Source organism: Phyllostomus discolor, chromosome 3 (assembly GCF_004126475.2).
Source record: "Phyllostomus discolor isolate MPI-MPIP mPhyDis1 chromosome 3, mPhyDis1.pri.v3, whole genome shotgun sequence".
Lineage (NCBI taxonomy): Eukaryota > Metazoa > Chordata > Mammalia > Chiroptera > Phyllostomidae > Phyllostomus > Phyllostomus discolor.
The window spans coordinates 205,264,332-205,288,898 of record NC_040905.2 but is presented as its reverse complement, the minus strand read 5'-3'; the positions used below and the strand labels follow the sequence as shown (position 1 = coordinate 205,288,898).

The 24,567-nt window shown below is 51.2% G+C and overlaps 1 protein-coding gene across 7 annotated transcripts in view; it reads right to left on the bottom strand.

Annotated features, from left to right (window-relative positions):
• Window positions 1-24,567, bottom strand: part of RABGAP1 (RAB GTPase activating protein 1) — a 152,649-nt gene continuing 128,082 nt past the window's right edge. For 4 of the 7 annotated variants that reach the window (XM_036022181.1, XM_036022182.1, XM_036022183.1 and 1 more), the window contains 9 exons: window positions 24,514-24,555; window positions 24,141-24,269; window positions 14,247-14,339; window positions 13,714-13,824; window positions 6,408-6,512; window positions 5,531-5,614; window positions 4,844-4,915; window positions 2,960-3,157; window positions 55-1,719 (listed from right to left, as the gene is read on the bottom strand). In XM_036022181.1, the coding sequence (XP_035878074.1) occupies window positions 1,597-1,719; window positions 2,960-3,157; window positions 4,844-4,915; window positions 5,531-5,614; window positions 6,408-6,512; window positions 13,714-13,824; window positions 14,247-14,339; window positions 24,141-24,269; window positions 24,514-24,555 (957 nt within the window). In that variant the 3' untranslated portion in view covers window positions 55-1,596. Of the gene's footprint in view, window positions 1,720-2,959; window positions 3,158-4,843; window positions 4,916-5,530; window positions 5,615-6,407; window positions 6,513-13,713; window positions 13,825-14,246; window positions 14,340-24,140; window positions 24,270-24,513; window positions 24,556-24,567 lie in introns of all 7 variants that reach the window. The other 3 variants (XM_028508729.2, XM_036022185.1, XM_036022186.1) reach the window with 1 other exon arrangement.

The following is a 24,567-nucleotide window of genomic DNA, read 5'->3' as shown; positions in this document are numbered from 1 at the left end:
TGTTTGTACCAAAATATTTAATGAATATGCTGTTAAAATAAAACCAACAGAAGAAATAGTAATACAATTTTACTGGTTTATATTTCAATTCATAAAGTTAACACACTGTAACTACCCTAACACAATGTCCACGCACCTAGTTTTAGAGGGGCTTATAGCTGTTTTGGTAACTAAACAAGAAAGACACAGAAAGTGGGACGGGGGCGGGACGGTGAACGGAGTAGGGGTTGCCACTTGTTACCTCCTTGTCATCACAGATGACTTCAGCAAGTGTCAGTACAGCCAACAGGGAAAGATACAACGCAACCCAAGTGTCTACATAGAAACCAGCGCCTCCTGTAACCAGCTACCTCCACACCACACGAAGACGACAACGAACCATCTGCAAGACAGCCTGTCAGCACATCACTATATAAATTAAAAATCTTTTTTTAAAAAAAGGTGCTAAAACCTGCATTCCATAGTTTAGAAGTGAGAACTTGCAGCCCATGTGAACAGCGAGGTTTGCAGCTGGCCGCACTGCAGGGAGGGCCTGGCAGGCAGGGACACGGGCCAGCAGGGTGATGCTGACGTGTGCATCCCACACATGTACACGCACACACAGCTCAGGGTCCGTCTCGCTCACACGAGCTGTTGTGCAAAATGCCTGGAGTCTGGAAGTGAGGGAGCTCTGCGCAGCGCTTCCAGTGGCAGGGAGGAGAGCAGAGCCCAGCAAACCTTGAGTGAGATCAAGTGCCCAAACAACCACAGAAGTAAGCTGTGCAGACCAGTCCTCGTCTGGGGTTTAAACACTGTTATCTGGGGCGTCGGGAAAAGGTGCTATATACATATATACACACATACACACATGACACATCGAAGAAAGGAGGATTTGTCCACGTTACGATTAATCCAGTCTCACAGTCAGTCACCCAGCCCAGTCCTGTGAAGTCATTTTGGCCGCTAACACTAAAAAACAACAGGAACCATGAGAATTGCATAGAATTGATCAGAAACGTGAATAATGCCAAAACCAAAAACCTGTGTGTCGTATAGCTGAACGAGACGAGGTGGTTTCAACTGCAACCGTGAAACCCTCCTATTTAAAAAAAGTGCTTCTCCACATCTGCCCGGAGGACCCTTGGCTGGCACTGACGCAGGGAAGAATTACTTGAGTTACTGATCCTCTGCCCTAACCCACCCACCACAATATATATATATATATGTGTATATATATATATGTATGTATATATATATATATAAGACGTCTATTAAAAAAATTAAAGGTTTAGGAAAAAACCAACAGCCTGAAAGGATCCCCACCCCCAACTTGGATAGTGTCAGTCCAGCCTGGGGGCTGGGTGAGGCCTGGAGGTCACCCTGGAAGCGGTTTCCTGGTGCGACCGGCACAGGCCTGTTAGTGTCAGCAGTTAGGAGAGCCTCACCCTGAGGCCGCCTGCTCCGTGAGCTCTGGTCCAATGACCTACCAATATGTTTCTATGAATCGGACTTAGGTTCAGTCTGGTCCTGGGACATGCCACAGAATCACACATCTGGCCAAAGAAGGCAACCAAAGGTGTCGTGTTTTCTGGCGGTGTCTGCAGGCTGCAGCTGCTCTTAGCATGTCTCTTTCCCTTGAACCCCAGTTGCTGTCTTTATGGAGCTCAGTGTTCGGTTAAACCACGTCTTCTTGGCTGCCTGCACCTCATTCAGAGCAAGGCCCAAATGGTGCTCCAAGTCCTGCAAGATGAAGGGAGACTCCATGAGGGTCCTTGGCCTCAGAGCGAGCCAAGGCCAGAATTCCGTCTGTTCACTGTCGAGAGGCCTCTGGAAATTCCCCCAGCCCCAAACCGGCCCAGAAAGACCTGGAATGCCTAAAGCTGTGGGAGCTTTCCTAGTTAAGCCCTCCTCATTTCTTGCTAGTCTTAAAACCACCCCCTAAATGAGCGTCTCTCTCTCTCTCCTGTCCACCCACTACACACCAGGCAGATGGGGCTCCGCCCCAGCTGAGGCTGCTTCACAGATTTCCAGAAAGAACCTTTAAAGTCTCCACTCCCAAGCAAGGCATTTGAAATGTCAGTCTGGTCCTGCAGACTCTTCTAGCTCAGCACCCACTTACACCCCCACTTCCTGGGGCTCTGCACTGGGCCAGCCCTTGGCCCACTCTGTACCGCGCACTGCGCCCCGCCCTGCCCCCAGGAACGCCCACTCTTCTTTCTCTTTGCAGCTGCAAGACCTTCTACTCTTTGACCACAGCTCAGACACTGCTGCCTTGGTGATGCCCATCTTGACTGTCCTGGATAGTCCCGTGAGCCCAGTCTTAGCTCCGCAGCCCCCGCATCCAGAACAGAGCCTGGCACGGAGCGGATGCCCAGTGACCGTGTGTGGCACGAGGCCAGGCCCAGGCTGTAGTCCTGAACTTGGTCCCTTGTGCTCAGCTCTGGTGTGGATGCAAGTAGCCGTGCAGTGTAAGGATGACCAAAATAAGCCCCAGTCCCTGCATCAGGAATGGAGGTGCAGATAAATTAGGCAACATGCCCCAAGTCACAAAGCTAGTTGAGTGACAGGAGGTGGGGCATAAAACCCAGTCTTTGTCAAGTCCTCGGACACTGTGCTGTGGCAGCCCTTTCTGTGCAGCATCTTCAGGCCTCAGGGCAAGTGGGCAGTGAGGGGCCCTCATCTCCTCCACCTGCTCGTGAGGGGCCTGATGGACAAATCTCACTATGAAAAAGTCCAGTCCTCCGGATAGGCCAAATAGTACATGAACATCTGCTGGTAAATAACAAGTAATGGGCTTCTTCCCTTCGGGATCATAGTCCAAGTTTAAAAGGGAAGAGAACCACAACCCATAAAGATCATTCCCGGTGCGACCAGCCCCCACCTGGAAACCCCTCTCACATGGCCGAGTCCCACCGCACTGAGCAGGAGCAACCCTAGGGTCGCTGGGCCTGGGGCAGGGCGGGGCAGGGCGGGCCAGTACCTGTATCTTACACTCGGCCTCCACCAGCTGCAGCTTGGTCTGCGCCAGCTCCAGTTCCATCTCTCTCAGCTGGTTCTTGAGCGTCTCCTTCTCCTCGTCTGTGTCCTCATCTACAGCTTCCTTAGCTGAGCTGCTGCCCTTCACGCGCCCTTCTTTGTTGAAAAACTCTCGGCAGCGCTCACAGTCATCCACTTTTTGCTGAAATTGAAGGTAAGATGTGAAGAGACAAGAAGAAACTGGCCCTTCAGAAGACGCCAGTATCCCCCTCCTGGGAAGCCGAGAGGCGGCTTCTCAGCGGGGCCCTCCAGCTCCCGAAACCTGCTCTTAGCGAGCGGGCAGACAGCCCGTGGGCACAGCCGCCTGCAGCACAGACGGAAGGCCATCGGACTGTCCTGACGTCTGGACCCAGTCATCTCCCATCCAGGAGCCTCGACGAAGAAAGCGAACAGTGCCTAGGTAAGACGGACGCACAAGGGTTTCACTGCAGAATGAGGCCAGGAGAAGGGGGGGAGCTGCCCACCGCCTGGGAGAAACTTAGCACACTGCGCAGCGCTCACGCAGGAAGTGCGCGGCCCCCGAGGTCAGTGCCGAGTCGGTCCTGACACGGCGCAGCAGGAACGGGCGGGCCAGGACACGCACGCACACAGAGAGCAGTTCACGTGCGCGCCCCGGCCGCCCAGCTGTCTGCAAGAAATGCCGTTTTACCTCCTCGAAGGCAACGTGCTGCCAATGATAGACAACAAGCCGCCAGCTAGAGAGCACGCCCCAATTTCAGAGATGTGCGTGAGAAAAAACGCGTCTTAGAATGAGCGAATTTTGCTGTGGTGCGCAGAACAAAGGCGGAAAGAATACACACCGAAGTGTTAACAACAGTGATGTTATCTGTGGGTAACGAGAGTGTGAGGGTTTTTTTTCTTATTTACTTTTTTTTAAATCCTCACCTGAGGATATTTCATTGCTGATTTTAGAGAAACAGGAAGAGCGGGGCGGGGAGAGAAACACCGGTGGGTTGCCCGGCGCATGCTCCCCGACCAGGGGTCTGCCCCGAGACCCTTTGGGCTGCAGGACGACGCTCCGGCCGAGCACCCGGCCAGGGCGTATTCACTCTTATCCTCCAAGTGTCCTGCAGTGAGTATTACTGGTTTTAGAGTCAGAAAATAAACTATATTTAACGAACAGCGACTGCTGGTTGAACACTCCTTATGATGGGGGCCGGGTGTCCTCCCGCTGCAGGTGACATGTCGTCCTGTGCACACACGGCCGTGAGCACGCAGCTCTCCCACTTCCCTGTCCACTGAGCTGTCAATGCGTCAGGAAAGCACTGCACAGTGACTGCCTCATCTTAATAAAATCGGGTAAGTATGGTAAGACAAGCACAGCTTAAAGAAACTGCCAAGTTACTCAAGTCCTCCAATTGGCAACAACTGTACACTGGGAATTCAAGTCCTTGTAGCACCTGGACCATTATGGCAGCAGAAGGAACTGGGCTCTGGGGGGCGTGTCCCCACCTCAGGGGAAGTCCGCACCCCCGACTCCTGTGCTCCGGGCACTCCCTTCCCACATGATGACGCCTGGAGAGCGGGTGGCACTCACCCTGCGGTTTGCGAAGCACCCAGAGCAGGACGCTACCCACACCTTCCAGAACAAGGGCCCTCGCGCTTCGGTGTCCCGGGTCTCTCCCGTACTCCCCCTCAGAGGAGGCAGGCACAGTGCCGGCTGCCCCCTGCTGAGCCAGGCCGTGGCAGGTGCCCGACCAGGTGCTGGGCAGGTCCTCACTTCTGGAATCAAAGCAGCGCCCCCGTCCCACGCCAGAATCTGTTGTGCTGACCACAGCAACAAACTGAGCTAGGTGCTATAGAATTTCTTCGGTAAAGGGAGACTTACCCGAATTTTCTCAATTTCCAGCTTATTAGTAGTCTGCTGCTTCTCCAGTCTTTCACTCAACTGAGAACAAATCTAAGGAAACAGAACGTTTTAAGCAGTGCCACTCCTGCTCCACGGGGGATGGGGACGAGTTCTGTGGGGGCAGCTGGACTACGCTACGCGGGGTGCGGACGGCCCCCAGCAACCGCCACCGCTCAGGAAAGCGGGGCTGCGGGCGAGCAGAGGCTCCTTGGGCTGCGCCACCCCTGCGTGCCTCGGCCGGGCAGTGCGGGAACTGACCAGCCCCACGACTAGCCCCAAGCGCAGTGGGCACCGGTTTCCAAACCCTCGCAGACCCACTCGCCAGAGCGGGAGCCCAGTGCAGGAAGGGACAAGACTAGTTCAGGCATGTCCTTAGAATGCAAACAGCCAGGGAGAGCACGGGCCCGCGTCACAGGACCACACAGGACCCTAACACTGGAACTGGAAGCCGAAGGCCCCCAGGAACACAGTGCGGCCCGCTGAGGTGCCTCCGAGCCTGCAGGGCACGCACCACACCCGGCACTCCGCCAACACGGCCGGAGAGCGGGGCCATTCCCCTCCTTCTGGAGTTGAGAACCAGAGGCTCCTGGGTGAGGAGGGACACATTTCATGTGGACCGGCAGGGCTGCCGGGAGCACAGCCCAGTTCCAGGGTCCATGGACCCACCTGCTTGTAGTCACCGATGATGGAACTGTTTTTTTTAATCTCAGACTCTGCCTTGTCAAGCTCCCGCCGACACATTTCCTTTAACTGCGTGCATTAAAAAAGCAGAAGTGAGTGTTTTAAGGAAAATACAAAGGGCTTTCCAAAAACTGCCTCAGCAAACTCTGGAAGGGCTCCGATTCGCCCCTCTCCCTTCCCTCTGGCAGCGCTAACCCCGGCTCTTGAGGCCAGGAGGGGGAGAGACGGTGGAAGCTTCCAGAAACACCCACCCCCAACTCCAGACCGGGCTTTTGCTGAAGTTCCTCCCTGCCCGTGCAGAGGCTGCAGCACCGGCCGCAGAGGCAGCCGAGCTCACTGAGGCCAGGCTTCTTGGGGAACTGGCCTCAGGCCAGTTCCGAGAGTGCCCTGTGGCCTGGCTCAGCCACCCTGACCAGGGCCAGAGGGGTTACCTTTGTGGACCAGCGAGGGGGAAGGGAGGGGACTGCCCCAGGCACCAGCACCCAAAGCTCCTCCCACGGCTGCGCCTCTGCCCCAGACACGGCAGAGCTGGCTCAGATAGCCTTCCAGGGTTTGCCTGGTGGGGTCATGTCAGTGACAGCCAGGCATTTTAGGTCTGCTTTCCTTCTGCAGAAATGCTAGCCCTATTCTTTGTCGCACTCGGGAGCTGACACACAGGAATTTCTCCTGCCCAACCAAAGACGGGCTTTGCCCCACTCGCCTCCTACGCTTTAATTATTAAGCACCATTATCTGCACACAGTCAATGAGAGAGGCCTCTGGAGAGAAATGGGAGCCAGCTGTCTCCGGGTTCACCAGTGCCAACCACCAGGCATTTGCAAGACACAGAGGCGGAGGGAAGGGGAGGGGCGAGGCCCCCTTACCTGAGCAGACTCTTCCTCCAGCCGTCTTTTCTCTTCTTCTGCATCAATCAGCTTCTGTTTGGTCATAAGCAGCTCCTTGTTCAGTGCATCTGCCTTTTCCTCAGCCTGAAACATTTAAGAGCTGCCGTTACCGAACAAGCATTGAGAACCGGAAGGGGCGTGAATCACCCAGCACAATCCCATTTTAAGATGAAGGGGAAGCTGTGATCCAGTGGGGGGTAGGGGTGGGGGGAATGACACGCCCAAGGTCACACTGAGACTGGACTCACACCCAAGTGCCTGGCCCAGGCTCTGGCCCCGAGGTAGGCAGGGCAGTGGTTAGGGGCACGGCCTCTGGCACCCGACAGCCTGGGCTCCACTGCACTGCTCCCCGACCACGTGCCCCTGGCCAAGGCACTGAGAGGCTTTCCGAGCCTCGGGCCCCTGGCCTGACGGACAGCGTGCGGAAAGGCCTCGGCACGGTGCCTGGCACGGAGTGAGTGCTCACCAACAGTAAGGACAAATTCTGGTTTTCCTCCTCCAAGCTCTCAGTATTTTCTCTGCTTCATCAAACAAGTTCTGCATTTCACTCTGTTACTTGATAATGGAGGCCCCCCCTTTCCAGGCATTCTATTTTTATTAGCTGAAATGGCCATCCTCCACCCGTTTTTTCTAAAGCACACAGAGCTCTGGAGAGCAGATCTCTGGGTCCCAGGGAGCAAGTCCCAGTGATGTGAGTCTCTGACCCGGGACACTCCAGGACAACTGAAGGACAAACGACAGGGGCACGGCAGAGGGCGGTCCAAGAGATGGTGGCGTCTCCCAGTGACAGAGCCCTGGGCACAGAGGGGCTCGGCCGGCTCCTTGTGCACAGCCGCCTTGGACAGTGAGCGGAGGTCTCCCTGAAACGACACCCAGTGACTCGGCGGCACTGAGCCCTGCATTCTCCCCAGGACCCTGGGTCCTCTGATGCACCTTCTCTGGGGGAACAGGTTCCAGGGGGCTGGGCCTTAAAGGGAGAACAGAGAATGGCATGCCATGAAGCTCCAAAGGCCGTTCACTGCTGGCAAACTGTCATGCACACAACAAAACGGGGTCCTGCAGGTATGGCCTGTGTTTTCTGGGGGGTGGCTCCTCACCTCCCCAGCCCTCCAGGAGAAATCAAGAAGGAAACAAAAAACGGCAGGAAACAACTATCAAAGAGAATGAAGTCCTCTTGGAGATCCGGTGTCACTTTAATCCACACCACCACCCATTCCCTCTCCCTCCCCTCCCTGGACTCCATCCTCGCCTCCTGGGGCACCCACTTCTGCTCCCTCATTTACTGGTCGCTGCCACCACAGGGCAGGATGACTAACACGAAGGCTGACTCTGAGAAGAGCGGGACAGCCCGGTCACGGACTCTTCTAACTCGACCTTCCCTGCTCACCCTGACCCCCCAAGCTCTCTCCGTGCAGAGCACAGCAAGAATCCAAGAGCAGGTCAGGCCACCTGAGCTCAGGCCCAGCACTTGGGCCGCTCCTCCAGGGAGGGGGCACAGCACGTGCTGCACAGCCCTCTCCGGGTACGTGAGTGCGAGGACGAACACCTGGTGCCGATGAGCACAGATCCAGGCTCCCACTTCCCGTCACGCAGGACTCACAGGGATCAGGTGTACCCTCCCACTGGAAACGACAAATGTGGACCTGTGTTTCCCAGGAGAAAGAAAACACACAAGGTGAGCCCTGCCGCCGGCCCGGCTGGCTGCCCAGAGGCGCGCTGTGCACCGAGGGGCAGGGTGAGGGTTCCACGCAGAGCGAGCCTCACAGGGTGAAGTGGGCAGAGACGCCGAGGAGGCCGGAAGCTGTGAGACAGAGCTCTGGGGATGAGCATGCTCTGGAACAGCTAGTAATTTAAGGCACAGAGAGTGGTGAATGAAATCATGAAGGAGAAAAAAAAAAAAAGCAAATACAACAAACGGATAACAAATAGCACAGTGGTAGACTTAAATCCACCATATAAATAATTGCATTACATGTAACTGGTCTAAACATTCCAATTAAAGGGAGACAGAGGATCAGACTGAATTTGAAAAGACCCACCATGGCCGGAGCCTCACCCCACACCCCGAAAGGCTGCAGGTTTGGTCCCTGGCTGCAGCACATGCAGGAGGCAACGGATCAGTATTTCTTTCTTACATCGCTGTCTCTCTCTCTCCCTCCCTCTCTAAAATCAATAAAAAGCATATCTTCAGGTGAGAATTAAAAATCCAAAAAAGCAAGACCCAACTATACGCTTGCTACAAAAACCCATTTTAAACACAAAGACACAGAGGCGCCAAGAGTGAAAGGGTGCTCCGTGCAGTACCGCAGAAGTAGAAGTGGCTGCATTAGTATCAAAGCAGATTTCAGAGCAGGGCATCACCAGGGATGAAAAGGGGGAGGGGCATTTCATAAAATAAAACAGTGAGAAGGTGTAACAAGCAGAAATGTATGCGTCGATTCCAATTCTAGGAAATGAAAACTGAGACAGCTGAAAGGAGAACTGTATCAACGCTCGATGGGAACCACGCCCACTGCCATCTCAGCGAGTGACAGGACACGCGGGGAGGGAACAGAGTCCGGGGAGGGTCTGACAACACGCAGCCAACCGCACTGAACGACGTTTATGGAACATGCCACCCAACCACACACACCCACCCACACCCACACCCACACACTTTCCAGGTGCATGCGCGACATGCAACTCGCCCAAAGAGACCCTATGGTTCTCTGATCACAACTGAATTAATCAGAAATCAACTAGAAAAATCCCTAATAGTTGAAAACTAAACAGTACACTCCTAATTAATTCATAGGTCAAAGAAGAAATCACAAGAACTAAATGAAAATAAAAACACAGCATATCAGATGCGGGATGCAGCTGAAACAGTATTTTAGGAAGATTTATAACATAATGCTAATTTCAGAAAAAATGGTCCAAAATTAATGTTCAAGCTTCCTCTTTAAGAAGCTACAAAAAGCAAATTAAACCAAAAACAAAGTAAAAGGAAATAATAAACAACAGAAATAAAACAAACAAAACAATACCAATGAACCCAAAAGCTGGGTTTTGAAGAGATCAAACAGTGGACAGACCCCGAGTCAGAGGGACCGGGAGAAGAGGAAGAGGACACGCCTGGGCAGGGATGGGAGACCCGCCCCCGCCCCGACAGGTGCTTTAGCAGCAGCAGAAGGAGGAAGTGTCGGTGACTCGGCGCCTCTGCATGTGACAACCAAGATGAAACGAATAAATTACTGGAAAAACACAAATTGTTCAAAGAAAAACATGAAGAATTAGAAAATTTGAATAGCACATATCTAAAAATAAACGGAATAAATATTCTTTGCAGAAAATTACTCATAGTTAAATAACTTCTAAGAAAAGTCCAGGCCCAAGTGGCTTCATTTGGGAATTAAATCAAAGGTTTAATCAAGAAAACAATTCCACATGAAGTACTTAAGAAAATAGGAGGGAACCACTTTCCAGTTTATTATCCTGATGTTAAAACTAGACAAAACCATTCAAGAAACTCTAAACCAATACTCCTCATAAACGTAAAAATCTTTAACACAAATGGAAGTCTTTAATAAAAAATGGAAACTCCACACTTCTTAGGGGTGCAAGGGTGGTTTACATTGAAAAATCAATTTATTTTACCATATTAACAGAATCAGGAGAAACAGCAAATAACCACCCCCACGGCTACGGGAAGAGCACCCGAAAACTCCCAGCAAAGAGGAAGAACGGAGGACCTTCTGCACCAGGCCTCTGGAAGAGCCGCGGTGCCACCTGCGAGAAGGCGGAGGGGCCCACTCGTCCTTCCGCATCATTCGGAAGGTCCCAGTCAGGGCAGATGCAAGGGAAAGAGGAACGAGACCCAAAAGGAGGTAAAACTGTCTTCATTCAGAGACGATATGACTGTGTACGTTGGAAACGCTCACACGTAAACCAAAAAGCTCCCAGAGTCATCAGTCACAGCAGGACCCAAGGGCACGAATTCAACTGTATTCCTAGAAATTAGCAATAAATGACTGGAAATGTAATTTAAAAAATTGTTTATAATAGATTAAAGTTATGTGCAAATTTTATAAACTGAAAACTAAAAGAAAAGAAAAAAAGCTAAAATTGAAAATGACCTAAGTAAAGGAAAATTGTACTCATGCATTGGAAGGTTCAGTTACTGTTCAGAGGTTAATTGTCCCCAAGTTGATTTATAGATGCAACCCCACTCAAAATCCCAGAAGACTTTTATTTCTAAATCGGAAGTTGACACACCGATTCTCATATTTATAGAGAAATGCAAATGATTTAAAACAGGTGAACTATTTATTGCAAAGAACAAAGCCAGAGGGCATGCATGACCTGGTTGCTAAGACTGGAGACTGTGGCGCTGGTGTGAGGACACAGGGGCCAAGGGAGCAGACACAGAACTGGGGAGACCTCGTGTGGAGGGTCAGCGGATTTTTGATAGAAAGAAATTCAATGGGTCGAGTCTAGCAACCTGCTCAAGGTCACAGAACGAGAAAGCGGAAGAGGATGCACGGTCACACGCGGGCAGGGGGCTCTCACAGGGCACCGTGCATGTGCAGAGAGGCGGGGCCGGAACTGACACGCTCAGACACGCTCCCGCCAGCCCTGGGCCGGGGCCTTGCACGTGCCTCTCTCAGCTGGAATTTCTCAACAGCTGCTGTGCAGGAGGAGAAAAGTGACAGCTGAGGAATAACAAAAGTGATGTAAAATCGACGGAAAATACAAAGAGTGGTCTGGAAACCCTACAAGCCACATACCAGAGCTTTTCTCCGGGTTGCAGAAAGGGAAGAGTTGAAAGGAATGAAGAAGTTCTTTTAAAAATGTGAGTCCCTGAAGTCAAAAAAAGGTGAGAGGACCACACCCTTCACTTCCCCACCTGGTCCTCAGTGCTGAGTGAAAAGGAGGACGGGACAAGAACTCGCTGGGAAAGGGGCTCACAGTTCCGTTCAGTGTGGGGAGTCCTACTCCTCTGGGCCCAGTCAGGGCTGGAAGCTCCGGTGCTGGGCTTCTGCGGTTCAATCCGAAGGCTCTGCCACTGGCAGTGTTGTGCCCCAGGTGCCGAAAGGGGCGTCATGAGTGCATCCCTCAGACAACACTGGCGCTGTGACGGTTTAGTAAGGGGGCAAACAAAGCACTTCGAGAAGCGCCCAGGGATCGGTGCTGAGGGAACGGCAGCTGTTCCGTGACAGCGTCACTGGTCCCCCGGACGCGTGTTTCTGATGGAGTTCTGACACCGAATCACGCTTCTTGCTGCCCATTTCTTTTGGAGACAGTGTGGCGCTGGAGAAAAGGCCTGGGCTGGGTTAGACCCCTGGCTCTGCTCCTTCCTGGGTGCCTTCATTTCCCCGGGCCTCAAGCTTTCCTGACTGTTAAGAAAATCCTGACCCGTCAATGGGGCTCCTTCCCTGTCCTTACACGGCTGAGGTGCAGGTACGGAGGGTTAGCCAAGCACTGACCAGCACAGCGCCCACACGCAGATCAGCAGTGCGGGGAGACCTGTACTGTTCTCACTCGTCCTCACCCCAACACCAGGAACGTAACCTCGTTCTGACGACTGCGTCCAGGTGACACGACCTGAAAGGAAGGGTCGCACCGCCTAGGGTCAGGCTTCGGGAACAGGGAAGTCCAGGAACAGAGATGCCAACTGCAAACCCACCTGGAACTTCAGCATTAAGTTGCCTTTTAACACAATCTCACTGGGGAACACACAGCTCCTGTCCAGGACCCGTTTTCTCTCTCACCCCCCGCCGCGTGGAGTCCCTGGCAGGCGCTGTGGCCCAGCCTCAGCAGTCCCTGCTGAGTGTGCCCGGCCTCCTCCGCTCACTGGGCAGAGACGCCTGGCAGGTGAGGGAGTGATTCACACCGCGTTGCCACAAAGAAGAGCACAGGGCAGGCTGGGAGTCTGCAGCACGGGGAGGAGCTGCGACCCCAAGGAGGAGGCTGTGTGGAACCAAAAGGCAGTGAGACTGCCAGATTCTAGTTACTGAGTGCTCATGACCTTGAAATGCCCTCCCCGCAGAAACTGGAAAAAGGAGCCTTCCCAGTTTCCCATGGCTATTTGTAGTTGACAATGAGACACGCAGAGGGAAGTGACACTGCCTGTGTGTGACTTTATTTTTGGCGGGGGGGGGGGGGGGGGGGGATGGAGGCTTTTCACATCCACCAAATCCTGTAATTCTCTGTATACCCTGGGACACAGCCTTTATTCTGCACCAACTCCTTGCCAGGCATTTTTCTCTACTTGAAAGCAGAATAGTTGGTATTAGAACCCAGGCCTGTTTAAAACTTCCTACTCCACTATTCTACTTCTAAAGGGAAGTACGAAGAATCAATAGTACACAGTATTTTCACACACACACCTGGTAGATGTCAAGGCCCTTATGAGGGTCGCAGACCCTATGGGGCTCACCGTACCGCCTCAGTCCCCTACAATCCCTCAAGAGCCTGCGCCTATTTCTAGAACCTCAGGAACCCAATGAGCAGGAAGGTGATCTCAGGAGCCTCACAGGGAGATCTAAGGCAGGTGCTGGCACACGACGGCCCACACGCCAAGTCCACCAGTTCCCGGAGACTAGGTCTGGCTCGAGCACGCCGTGCTCACTCGTGCACTGCCTGCCGGTGGCTAGTGCTGTGCCAGCGGAATGGTTCCAGAGTAGCAAGAGAGGCCGTATGGCCCACCAAGCCCATCCCTTTACAGAGGAAGCCTGTAGCCTCTGACCTGAACCATGAGTGAGAGGCTCCACTTCTAAAGGAAGCCTGAGGTGTAGGAAACGGACAAACCCCCTCCAGGAAAGCTGTTACCTACAACGTTTAAGAATCAGAGAAGCAAAGAAAAACAGCACACCTGCCAACAGAAACTACGACACCAAGCTTCTCCGGCACTGAGCTTCCTTACCGTTGGCAGCGCTCAGTCACAGGCACAGAGTACACAAGACAGCAAAGTCTGCTCTGGTTTTAGGGGAGGTTAAAAAAATCACGGTGATTAAATGCCGCTGCCAATCGTGACAGCTGAGAATTAGCCAGAAGGTCCCTTAATCAAGCACTGCTGAGAAAGAAGTTCAAGGACCGAGTGTCTAAGGAGTGAAGAGTGTGGCAAAAAGGACTTCTCGGGATTCTCGCCGATCCGTAAGGGGAAGGAGGAAAGGAATGCCGACATGGGCCGGTCCCAGGGAGGCAGCGAACCAGAACAACAAGCACTATCCCTCACACAGAGCTCAGCGATTAAGAGGGAAGGCCGGTGCTGGATACAACGTATCCCTTCAGACCGACTACTTACGTTATCCAGGTCCTTCCGCAGCGCGATCTTGCTGGTCACCAGCTCATGGGCCAGGTCATCGTTTTCCTGTTCCAACCTCATGTTCGCTTCTTGCAGACGCCTGTTCTCCCGCTGAGGGGTTCAAAGGGACCAGTCAGAGACACATAAAAATCAGATGAAAATGACAGTTTCTCAGGGCTAACCCTCAAGGCTGCTTCCTGAGTCCTATGGGAACTGGGAGAGACACGGCTGTTCCTGATATGCCACCAATCCATAATCTCTTATTTTCTGTCTTCACCGGAGAATGCTTAACTGACTCAAGTGACCCTGTCAAGTTAATGTCTTATTAACTGTGCCAAAAGGCCACTGAACTATAACAAACCAGGCATCTGGTTTGAAGCAAAACACACTTTTTTTTTTCATTTGCAAACTCAAATTGAAACTTGAACCAGAAACAGTGGAACTGAAGTTTAAAAATAATCCGACAAAGCCACTCTGGGCACCATTACAGGAAAGGCTGCAAGCTCTGCCCCTCACATCAGCCACAGACGCACCTCGAACCGCTCGATAGGGTCCTCCTGCTGGGCCTGCTGCTCCCTCATGGTGTGATACTCTTTCTCGTACTTCTTCAGCTTCTTCTGACTGATCTGTGGGATAAATCACAGCACACGTTACAAAGTATCAGGAAGTGGTGGGTGCTGCAGGGTGAAGACTGCGGCTTCCCCAGTCACCATGGAAGTGCTGTTGCCTATTTTTGGAGGGAGATCATCAGATGGGATCAAAGTCCAGGACCCACAATTCTTATTCAATGACTCCTGTGTCCAGGGTTCTATGGAGGGTGATTGAACGGTTCCTAAGGTTTTTACTAACAGTGTTAGAAGGAACACGTACAGGTAGCTCCTCCTGCCTGAGTTCTGGGTCCTACTGTCCCCAATAATCATCATCACCCTTTTATTCAGTACACACCAGCATGGCTGCAAGGTGCTTTACATCTCTGACCTCGTGTCCCCTCTACACGTATGGCACTTTCATCCTCATTTTATGGGCAAATTAACTGAGGAATAAGGCGGTTACATAAATTGACTCCAGTCACTCAGGGCCAGGCAGGTCTGGGATTTGAACCCAGGGAGCTAGACTCCATCCAAGGCCCAAGCGGCAGCCACCTTGCTATCCTACCACCTTTCAACTCTACTAGCTCCTTCTGTGCTGCTTTCAAATAGGCAGGATTCCCTCCACCCTTCAAAACACAGCTCTGCTGTCCACTCGAGCTGGCTGCTCTTCCGCCCCCTCACACTACTGTCCTCTTTCTCCCAAGCTTTTTCTTACCAACCACCACTGCAAACCACACTTCTATACCCTTTGCTTCCACTGCTTCCGCCTCTCTTCAATCTCTCTAAATCAAGCTTTTGCTCTGACTACACTGTAGAAAGCACCCTCTGGAAGGCCACCAGGCAGGTTCTTTCCCATCCAGCGGGTTCTCTCTATCCCCTTAGAACCAAACTTCAAAATTCCCTGACTTTCAAGCTTTAATGTGGCCGGTCCACTCCACTTTTCTCCCTTTCTCTCTTGGCTCTCCTTCTACCTAACACAGGGATATCAAGCTCATTTTCACCGGGACCACATCAGCATCAGCCTCCCGGGTGCCTTCAAAGGGCCAAAGGTAATTTTAGGACTGTGTAAATGGAATTACTCCTTAACTAGGGGCAGGGAGCTCAGTGCTACCGCCAGGCAGAAACTGGGTGCCGGGCCGGATGAAACAAGGTAGAGGGCTGGGTTTGGCCCACGGGCCTCGTGTTTGCCACCCGTGCCCTAACAGGCTGTTCCCCCTCTTTCACTAGTTGGCTCTTCTCGTTCTTCAGTCTGGACCATAACCAAGGGCATCCTTTCAAGATGCAAGTCTTAGTCTTTTGTTTGATTCCTTCCTCTAAACCACTGACCCATCCTCTTGGGTTGTTTTTAAATTACATTTTAAGTAACTATGAAATATAAGAAATACAAAACCGATGAAACAGGTGTGTGCAACTTAAGGAATGGTCACAAAGCTTATGCTCATCCCTTCCCACAGCTTCAATAATCAGTACTACGCTGAGTCACACCCTTGAGGTGCCAGCGGCAGGTGACTAAGGAACTCCGAGCTAGTCTAGCCCAACTTCGTTTCACAGAGGACACGACCGAGACCCAAAGGGCCGGGACGGGTTCAAGTCCGCAGCACCTCCAACGCTCGTCCCCTGACTCCCTTCCCCTCTCGTCGTGCCGCCTGCTCTCCTCCTCCCCCTCGCTCGTCGGGATGCGCCCAGGCCTGCTTCAGCCAGAGCCGGCTCCTGCAGTCTCTGCAGCCCTGCGCCCTGCCTGCAGTCTGCAGAAAATGCCCATCAAGCAGCTGGGGAGAGGCTACACTCGCGAGAGTGACGTCTTCCAACTCAGACCATCCACGGTTTAAGGCCAAAGCCGAGGTAAACGTTTACAGTGTGTGTGGCGCACAGCGAAAGCACCTAAACGCGGCATCTGTGTGATCGGTAAGTGTATGAACAATCCTCAGGGAGCATCGTCGAGAGAAACCGAATGAGGTCTGTGGGGGCAAACACCGCCTGGGTAAGTGACAGGAGGGTGGCGGGGATGAGGCCCCCTTAGTGCTTCACCAAAATCAGCAGCACCTGCACCAAATCCTCCCAAACCTCCTCACGGCTCTTCGGGATCCTCCAGCTTTTCATTCTCAGGCCAGGGGAAGAAAGAAGGAACATTTCCTCCCTGGAAACATACGTTTAAAAAGGCTAATTGCAAAATAATCTCCTCCCCATCTCGCTGCCCCCATCGTAAATGCTGCGTTCCCAGAGCGCAGGGGCTGGCTCCCCCTCCGCCTGTGACCACTGCTCACATACGACGGGCGCCTGACGACTGTGGGCCCCTTCACCCGGCTATCGCATTGGGCTCTTGGGTGCTGGTGATGGGATGTGGGCGTCTCTTTATGTGCTTCTCCTGTTCTCCAAGTGCTCTGCACTGAGCGTAAGCTGCTTTTAGACCTAGGTAGACAAGTCAGCGCTGTTAAAATGAACTCACGCCACTGTGCCAGGCTTCTCTAAGGCGAGCTCTGCTCATCTCTGTGACGGTCCCCACTGAGGTTCTCCATCAGCGCTCATTCCGCCCTCAGGCTGCAGGGACAGAGCTCACTGGTCCAGAGTCCAGCCGTGTTTAGCAGCACCAGCTCCCTCCCGTTTCTCACTGGTTCTTGTCTCTTATCCCCTCCCTCCCTTAAACTCCTTACTCCAACCCCATCACAAATGAAAAATAAATAAAAACAACACTGCTTACAATGGGCTGGCAGCTGACCCTGACTTTCGGAGCATGGGTGGCTGCGTGCTAGAGCCAGCTACTTCAGGCTGCCTCTGAGGCCCAGGCCCCTCGAAAGAGACAGATGCCTGACACCTGAACAGGGACCGAGAGGCGCCAGCAGAAAAGCACCGATTCAAGCCTCCACATGCAGGCGCATCCAGCAGAGACCAGCACCGACCTCTCAGCCCGCCTGTCCCATTATCCATGCCTCCCGGTCCGAGCAGTGTCCCCTTCATTAGCGCCCCCGCCCAGGCGCACCGAGTGCCCGGGAGTGCTGAGCTACGCCGACCACTCTGTACAGCGCCCTTTCCAAGTGAACGCACACTGCAAGCCGCAAGCCTGGCCCTCTGCCCAGACAGGCCCTCGCCCCGGTCACCTGTCACATCAGAGCTCTGATGCCACTTCGGTAGGAACCCTCCCTGACACCTTCCCTCCACGAGGCCCCGTCTTTCCTGGACTACTCTCATAGCGTCACGGCAATTCCTCCATGGCGCCTGTCCAAGGCCACAATTATCTACTTATGTGCTTACTTGGTTGTCTGTCTTGCCACTAGGAGGCAGGCCTCACCTCCAGTGTCCAGCTCAATGCCTGGAACACAACCGGGACTCAGTAATCAGATGCTGAACAAATCAAAGCCAGCAGCCTTCCTTTTAAACTGATCAGAATGCAGAAGGGGCATGAATCTACCCAACAGCTGGGCCTGGCTGTGGGCAGTGTGTTTCGCTAGGCAGTAGCGATTCAGAGATGTGTGGAGACCACAACATGAGAAGTCTACAGGGCAGGAACTCTGATCCACTGTGAGATTCCTAAAGCCTGGCCCACAGTGAGCATGAAAACTCTTAATGAGTAGAGACAAGTCCCCACTCTTCAAAGTGCAAGGGTCATTTTGTCCGTTACTTGCTCCAGTAACACTGTAACTGCACGCAGGAAGCAGGGCAGCTGTGCAGTCAGCCCCGAGCCCTAAATCACACCCACTGCCGAATCACCTCTGTCAGAGGCTGTGGAAACTACAGCTTCACACACAGTGGCACTTCTGCTCTCAGAGAAGATTTTTTTTTTGTTTAAATGTACTTTTATGGAGAAAATATTCTAACAGTTTCCTGGGATAAGACTGAGTTTACAATTTAGATACAGGCGATTCTGGACCCCACTGCAGTGAGTACAGAGGGTCTCAGCACCGTGCAGAGAGCTAAGTGACTGGGCAGAGGAGGCCAACACGGGGCAGGCCACGAGACCCCAGGTGTCTCAGGGATGGTAACGGTCATCGGAAGGGCAGCAGCTGCACCAAAGGCCTCGCCTTGCTGCCCGCCCTCCCGGCCTGCTGTGCTAACCCACCTTGGGCCACGTGGCAGAGGGGGAGCCAGGATGACACCCAAGGTCTCTGCCACTCCAAGGCCTGTGCCTGTAACTACTTGAAACAAATCAGCATTCTACTTGATTTTCGAGCCTTTTTATTTAATTTGTTCAAATAGTTCGGACTCAAACTCCCTCAAAGATCACTAAACAGAATTAGACATTCTGGTCCTATCATCAGGGTGTTTTTCTAAAATGCAGAAGCAAACTGATAGCAGAGAACCCAGACACAGATAAGGACCAAGGGAGACCACCTTACTGAGGACGAAAGTAGTGACCACTGCTACCCTTGCGACACCGAAAAACTGAGGGTATGGTGCAGAGAAAGAGAGCAGCCACTCAGAAGGTTCCTCGTGAAGCCCCGTTCTAAAAGGTGAGAACCAGCCAAGGAGTCGCACTGCAGCCTGGAGCTGCCGGAGGGAAGGCTGAACTCAGGCACGGTGTGCGCGCAGCTCCCGCACTGACACAGAGGCTCAGCCACTCTTCAGCACGAGGGGCTCTTGTCCCATTCATTCAATCCCTCATTCACAGTAAGACACAGTGATAATAAGCATTGACTCCAGAGTCTGAAATTCCCAGGATCTAATCCCCATTCTATCACTTATGAAATTTATACTCTTTGGGAATTTTCTGTAATTTTCTAAGCTTCATATAGACATTTGAAAACTGACCTCATGTGGTCACTGTAGGGTTAATTTGCTATGTGCAGACACTATGGAAAATTCTGGAAACATATTAAGAAGACTGATTAAGTGACTGCAATCACAGAGCTTAAAACCCTTACACACATTTAACTCCACAAATGATCTGGGCAGAGACTGAAATTCACACCAGTGTGGCTTTTAGCTCATGAATAAAAAAACGCCCCAAAGGGCAAATATTCCCAAATGACAAAGTTTTCTCCTTCTCCAAATAGCCAATGATTAGGGTTACATCAATTTGGAGATACTGCTATTTGTTTTTTGTAATAACAACTTTTCTTATAGGTAGTTTGAAGTCTAGCACAACCACTTTATGTTTGAAATAATAAATCCCAATGAAACAGTGGTTGGAAATTATGTTTCACAAAAAAACCACAACAAAAAGGTCAGGTCTTAAGCATGACCTCAGAAACCCACAGAGCCATCTCCTTCCCCACGGCTCCTGCTGCTTCTAAGCTCGCCCCGTACACCTGACTTGTTCTCTCACACACCTGTACAGACAGAAAGAAAAACTGCTCTCACATGCTGCCTGATTTGGAAACTTAAAAGACCTACATGTGACCCTCCCCCAACAAGGGACAGCACATTCATGAGTGTGAAATTGTGGTGGGACTACTGGGGCCATTCACGAACTCCTGAAGCAATCTTTAGAAAAGAAATACCCTTGAGACCTAGTACCAGAAGTGGAAACTATTTTACTATTTCAGGACACTGGCCCACGAAGAAAGAGGAAGTCAAGGGACAGCTAAATGAGTTCTGATGCATGTTGTTAAATTTTAGATGAGGAGCAGGAGATCAAAAACTCCTAAAAAAATAAGTATTTCAGTCCCATAATAAACTAAGGAAAAGGAGGGGAAGGGGAGAAGTAAAAAGGCAAAAAAGAGAGAAAAGATGGACACAAAGATTTTGAGAAAAGGCAGGCACACAGGCAGAGGGGGGAACACGGACCTTTTTGAGCAACACTCCCATCTTGTGGCCATTTTGGGCATTGCCACACAAATTTCTGTTTCTTCTGCAATGAGAAGAGGCCAGTGCAACGGAGTGGAGAGCACCGGGAATGCATACAGTCTGAGGGCCGAGGGCTTGTCACTGCCCGGCCAGTACAAGCTGGGTCAATTACTTGACTTCTATAAGCCTCAGTTTCCACAGAGGGCACAGTGAGGAAGAAATGAGACACTTCTAGAAACTATATAAATACCAGAAATAACAACACTGTAATCATTAAAGCACAAGGACAGGAAAAATAGGTATGTTCCCTGGATTAATGTGTGAGGCAAAGTAGTCCCAATTCCCACCTTAATCGGGAAGTACAACTTTGAAAACCAAGCCACAATTTAAAAATTTAAAATAATAGAATGGACTTTCAGCGAGTTAGAGTCAACGTTTCCTTTCTAAAGTCCACTCCCAAAAGTTCAAAAGCTGGTTTCCAAACCATCCCACAGCAGGACACTCCTCCTCAACCAGAGGGGGCTCCGCACCCCCAGGGGGCCATGCGCAGTCCCCGTGCTGCTGGAGGCTCTCCAAGCCCCCTGCGGCCCACAGCATGCCTGCAGGGCTGGCCAAGGGTTTTCTTATTTTTCAGGGGCAAATCACACGGTGACCGAGGTTCCTCACCAGTAACTGGCTCAACTGTTGCCTGTATCTCCCTTAATATTTGCCGGCAGTGAGCACAGCTGCCAGAGCACAACTACTAACAACTCACTCACTTGTACACACCATACCCCACCTTTCCGCAGAAAAATCGCATTCTCTCATGTCCCAGTGAATCTGTAGGCTTTCCATGCTGTGAATCGCTTTTTTAAAAAATTACTTTTTCTAACCCTGAGGGCACCCCAGCCATGCCGAGTTCTCCAGGGCCAGAAGGAATTACATATCTAACACGACATGTGTGTGCTATGCAGCCGGGTCCACCCTAACTTCTCGAAAGCACAGGCAAGAAAAAGAAGACGTTAGACACCTCCCATCTGGACTATGGAAATAAAGGATCCATATATTATTGAAGTGTTTCAAGCTAATGAAAACCCGAAAAGATAAAACCTTTAGCTGGGACCTACTTTTAAGCCTTGCTCAAATCCAGGTTAACTCTTGTTTATAAACCACGTGGTAGAAATTCAACAGCATATTCATTTATTCACTCATTCAATCAATATTTACATGCCAGACACTGTTCTTGTGCTGGGGAGTCAGTGGTAAACAAGAGATAAGGTCCCCTCTATCACAGGCTTCATTCTAGTGCGAGGGGGAATCAAATAAACGTAAAACAATGTCATACAGCAGCAAGCGGAAAGATAAGCGGGGACAAGAAGATAAGGGTGGCGGGGGTGGGGAGGGCGCTCCTCCAGACACCGTCATCAGAGGAGGCCGCTCCGGCAGCAGGATATCCAAGCCCTAGGCTGAGTGAGGCAACAGCGAAGCCACACGGACACCACAGAGAACAGGACAGGCAGAGGCCGGCCAGTGCAGAGGCCTGCTGAGCGAACACGTCCGCCTGCTGGAGGACAGCCAGAAGGCCAGGGTGTCTGAAGTGGAAAAAGTAAGAAACTTAGTAGGAGATGAAATCAGAGAGATGACTGAGAGCTCAGATGGATGGTGTCAGGCCTTGCAGGCCAAGGCTAAAACCTGAGTTTTATCCTAAGAAGCCGAGTTTTAAGCAAGGGAGAGAGGGGACCGAGAAAAGCGTGGGAGAAAACCACTGTGGAAAGAGAAAGACCAAGGAGTCTACTGACATACTCCAGGGGGGAGGTGACGATGGTGGTGAGATGCGGGTGCCAGTGACGGAGGGAGCGGGAAGTGGTCCAGCTCAGGACACATTTGGAGGACAGGGCGTGGGTGTGCAGTGTGAAGATGCGGAGTGTGAGAGAAAGAGACGCTCCGGATGACATCGAGGTTTTTTTGGCCTGAGCAACCAGCCAGGTACCACGCACTGAGACGGACACCGAGACAGCAGCAGTCTGGAGGGGAAGAGACCACCAGGAAGAGGCAGAGCCTCCTGGGTGCCGCGCCAGGTTGGGGTGGAAAGAGACTCAGACCTTCAGAGCTCACCTGGTTCTCTGCTCTGTGCACAAAGCCAGCATCCTGAAAATGTCACTCAAGTGTTTCACATCGGCTTCAAGACCAGAGAGGCAGTGATCACAGCAGTAGTTAGCAGGCACTGTGGTCAATAAGCACTCCACGAATGCTGTAGCTGACCCTCATACATAAAAGGACTGAACTGTAGTGCCTGGCATGTGGTAAAATATCATTAAAAGCTACCCATGATAGTTGTGAAGTAGGTCACATTTTTATTTGAATGATAAAGTTAATGATCATCTTCATTTCTAGAAGTTCTAGTTCCTTAAAAAAATACCCATTTTCTCTTACGGTTTCTGTTGTTTCTTGGGCTACGAGGTTGTTTTGTACCCCCCCCCTTTCAAAACCAAGCACGGAGGTCCCAGTTGCAGCTGCTGGAGGCACAAAGTCGTGCCGCGTGTCTGCGTGAGCAGCGTGAGCACCGACCACCCACCTGCGCGTCCACACTCCCTCTGACGCGCTGTCAGTCCACACGTACTGCTCCCAGCTGCTCTGCTTCAGCTGCCCGGGCATTTCTGTTTCCTTTCAAATTCATCCAGGTATTTAAACATTTCTTGGGCTGTATCTTATTTAGCATCTCCAGGTGTTTAAAGACAGGTAGCCTGAGTTAGCTCAGTCTGATATATAACTAGAACCAGAAGTCCAATGTTACCGTGCAGATGAGGGAGCCCCGAAATAACTGAGGAACCCTGAATTCAGATCTCCCTGAGGCCATGTCCACACTCTCTCCAGTGGGGGAGCTTCTCGCCCACACCTGCCCTGACACACCAATTCCTGTTTTACCCTCTGGAGTCACATACGGTAGACGTGAGAGTCTTTTATGTTCCCTATAAAACCTGAACACACTATTTATTTCGTCTCCCATTTGCCTCCAGCTGATAATCCCAAACTAAACGCCTTCAATTACTTTCTGTTCTTCAGAACAAAAATTTTATTATAACATGAACACAGGAAATGCTGTTTTTGTTTTACCTTAAAAACTTGTACAAATCACACATGCCACTGGGAGTGAAAAAAACGGTGGGTTTTGTCATGTAGTACCGGTTTCACACCAGGGAGTTTCCGACCATAGCAGCGAACACTGAAAGTTAAGGGGCAGCACAGCAGGGCCCATGAAACCTGCGGTCTGCCGCTAACTACCCGTAGGACCCTGGCGGGGAGGGCGACGACGTCTTTGTGTTCCGGTTTGTCTTCAAAGTGGGACTACGAAAACCTTTCCCAGAGCTCAAAGGCCGGGGGAGGCAGTAAGATTTAATGCACGGGACACGACACATATAAAAACACCTGGAAGGCTGAGGGGGGAGGCAAAGGGAGAGATGCTGGTCAAAGGGCGAGTTCCAGGAACCTAAGGCGCGGCACGGAGGCTGCAGGTAACAAGGCTGCACTGCAGGCTTGCGAGGCGCTCGGAGAGCACGACTTCATCATCGTCCTCACCATCGCAACCGCAAAATGGTACCTCCGTGGGAGGAGGGATGTGTCACCCAGTCTTACTGTGGACACACTCTGAAATAGATACATGTATCATATTGCCACTCCGAGTACTTTCAATCTACATAACACTGCATGTCAATTACATCCCAGTGAAGCTGGAGAAAAACAGATGTGCCCAATCTGGAATCCTGTGGATCCTGGGATCACCTTGGGCCCAGACTGTGAAGGAAAGACAAAGTGTCACAAAATACCCACCACAACTAAGAACTGCTCTGTAGTGTACATCCGGCACTTTAGATGTGTTTGTGGTTTTACTTTCTAATGTGGGAAAAGTTGTTACCCTTAATTATGTTAACTAGAAGAATTCTATTTTCTCTATATTGTATAAGTTAAGAAAGAATTACCCTGAATGAGAAGAAAACCTGTTAAAAAATTTTTTTTGAAAAAAATATTAATACAAAAGAAAACATTTTAATTTTAAATGTATTATAAATGTTGATAACTTTGAGAATAGTGATCTATTTGCTGAGCAAAAAAATTCAATTAATGCAAAAATGATTTTACCTTCATGTTGCAAGCGAGTTCCATTAGCTTCTTTGCATTTTCTTCTGAGCGATATCTCTTAGGAAGCTGAACCCTGAAGAATTTCAAGGCACCTTCGAAGTCCGTCAATAGCAAGTCATCCTTCGAAGTCTTGAAATAAAGAAAATACAACCGTGTGTAGGAAAGGCTCTTGGCTTTGAAGATACCCAAGAAGCATTCTATAATCCCAGCAGCTTTATAAACCCCAGAAGACACTCCTCAGCTTTGCCAGAGTTACCTGCACATCTCCACTCTCAGGGACAATGTCAGAGCACAGTGGCCGCTGAGACCAGATTAAGACCAAGCTATTGCCACAGAGAATGCCAGATAACTCAGCTTACGAATAAATATGTACCTTTAATAATCCAAGGGCGACGTTAAAAATAACACTTATTCCCTGAAAAAGAAA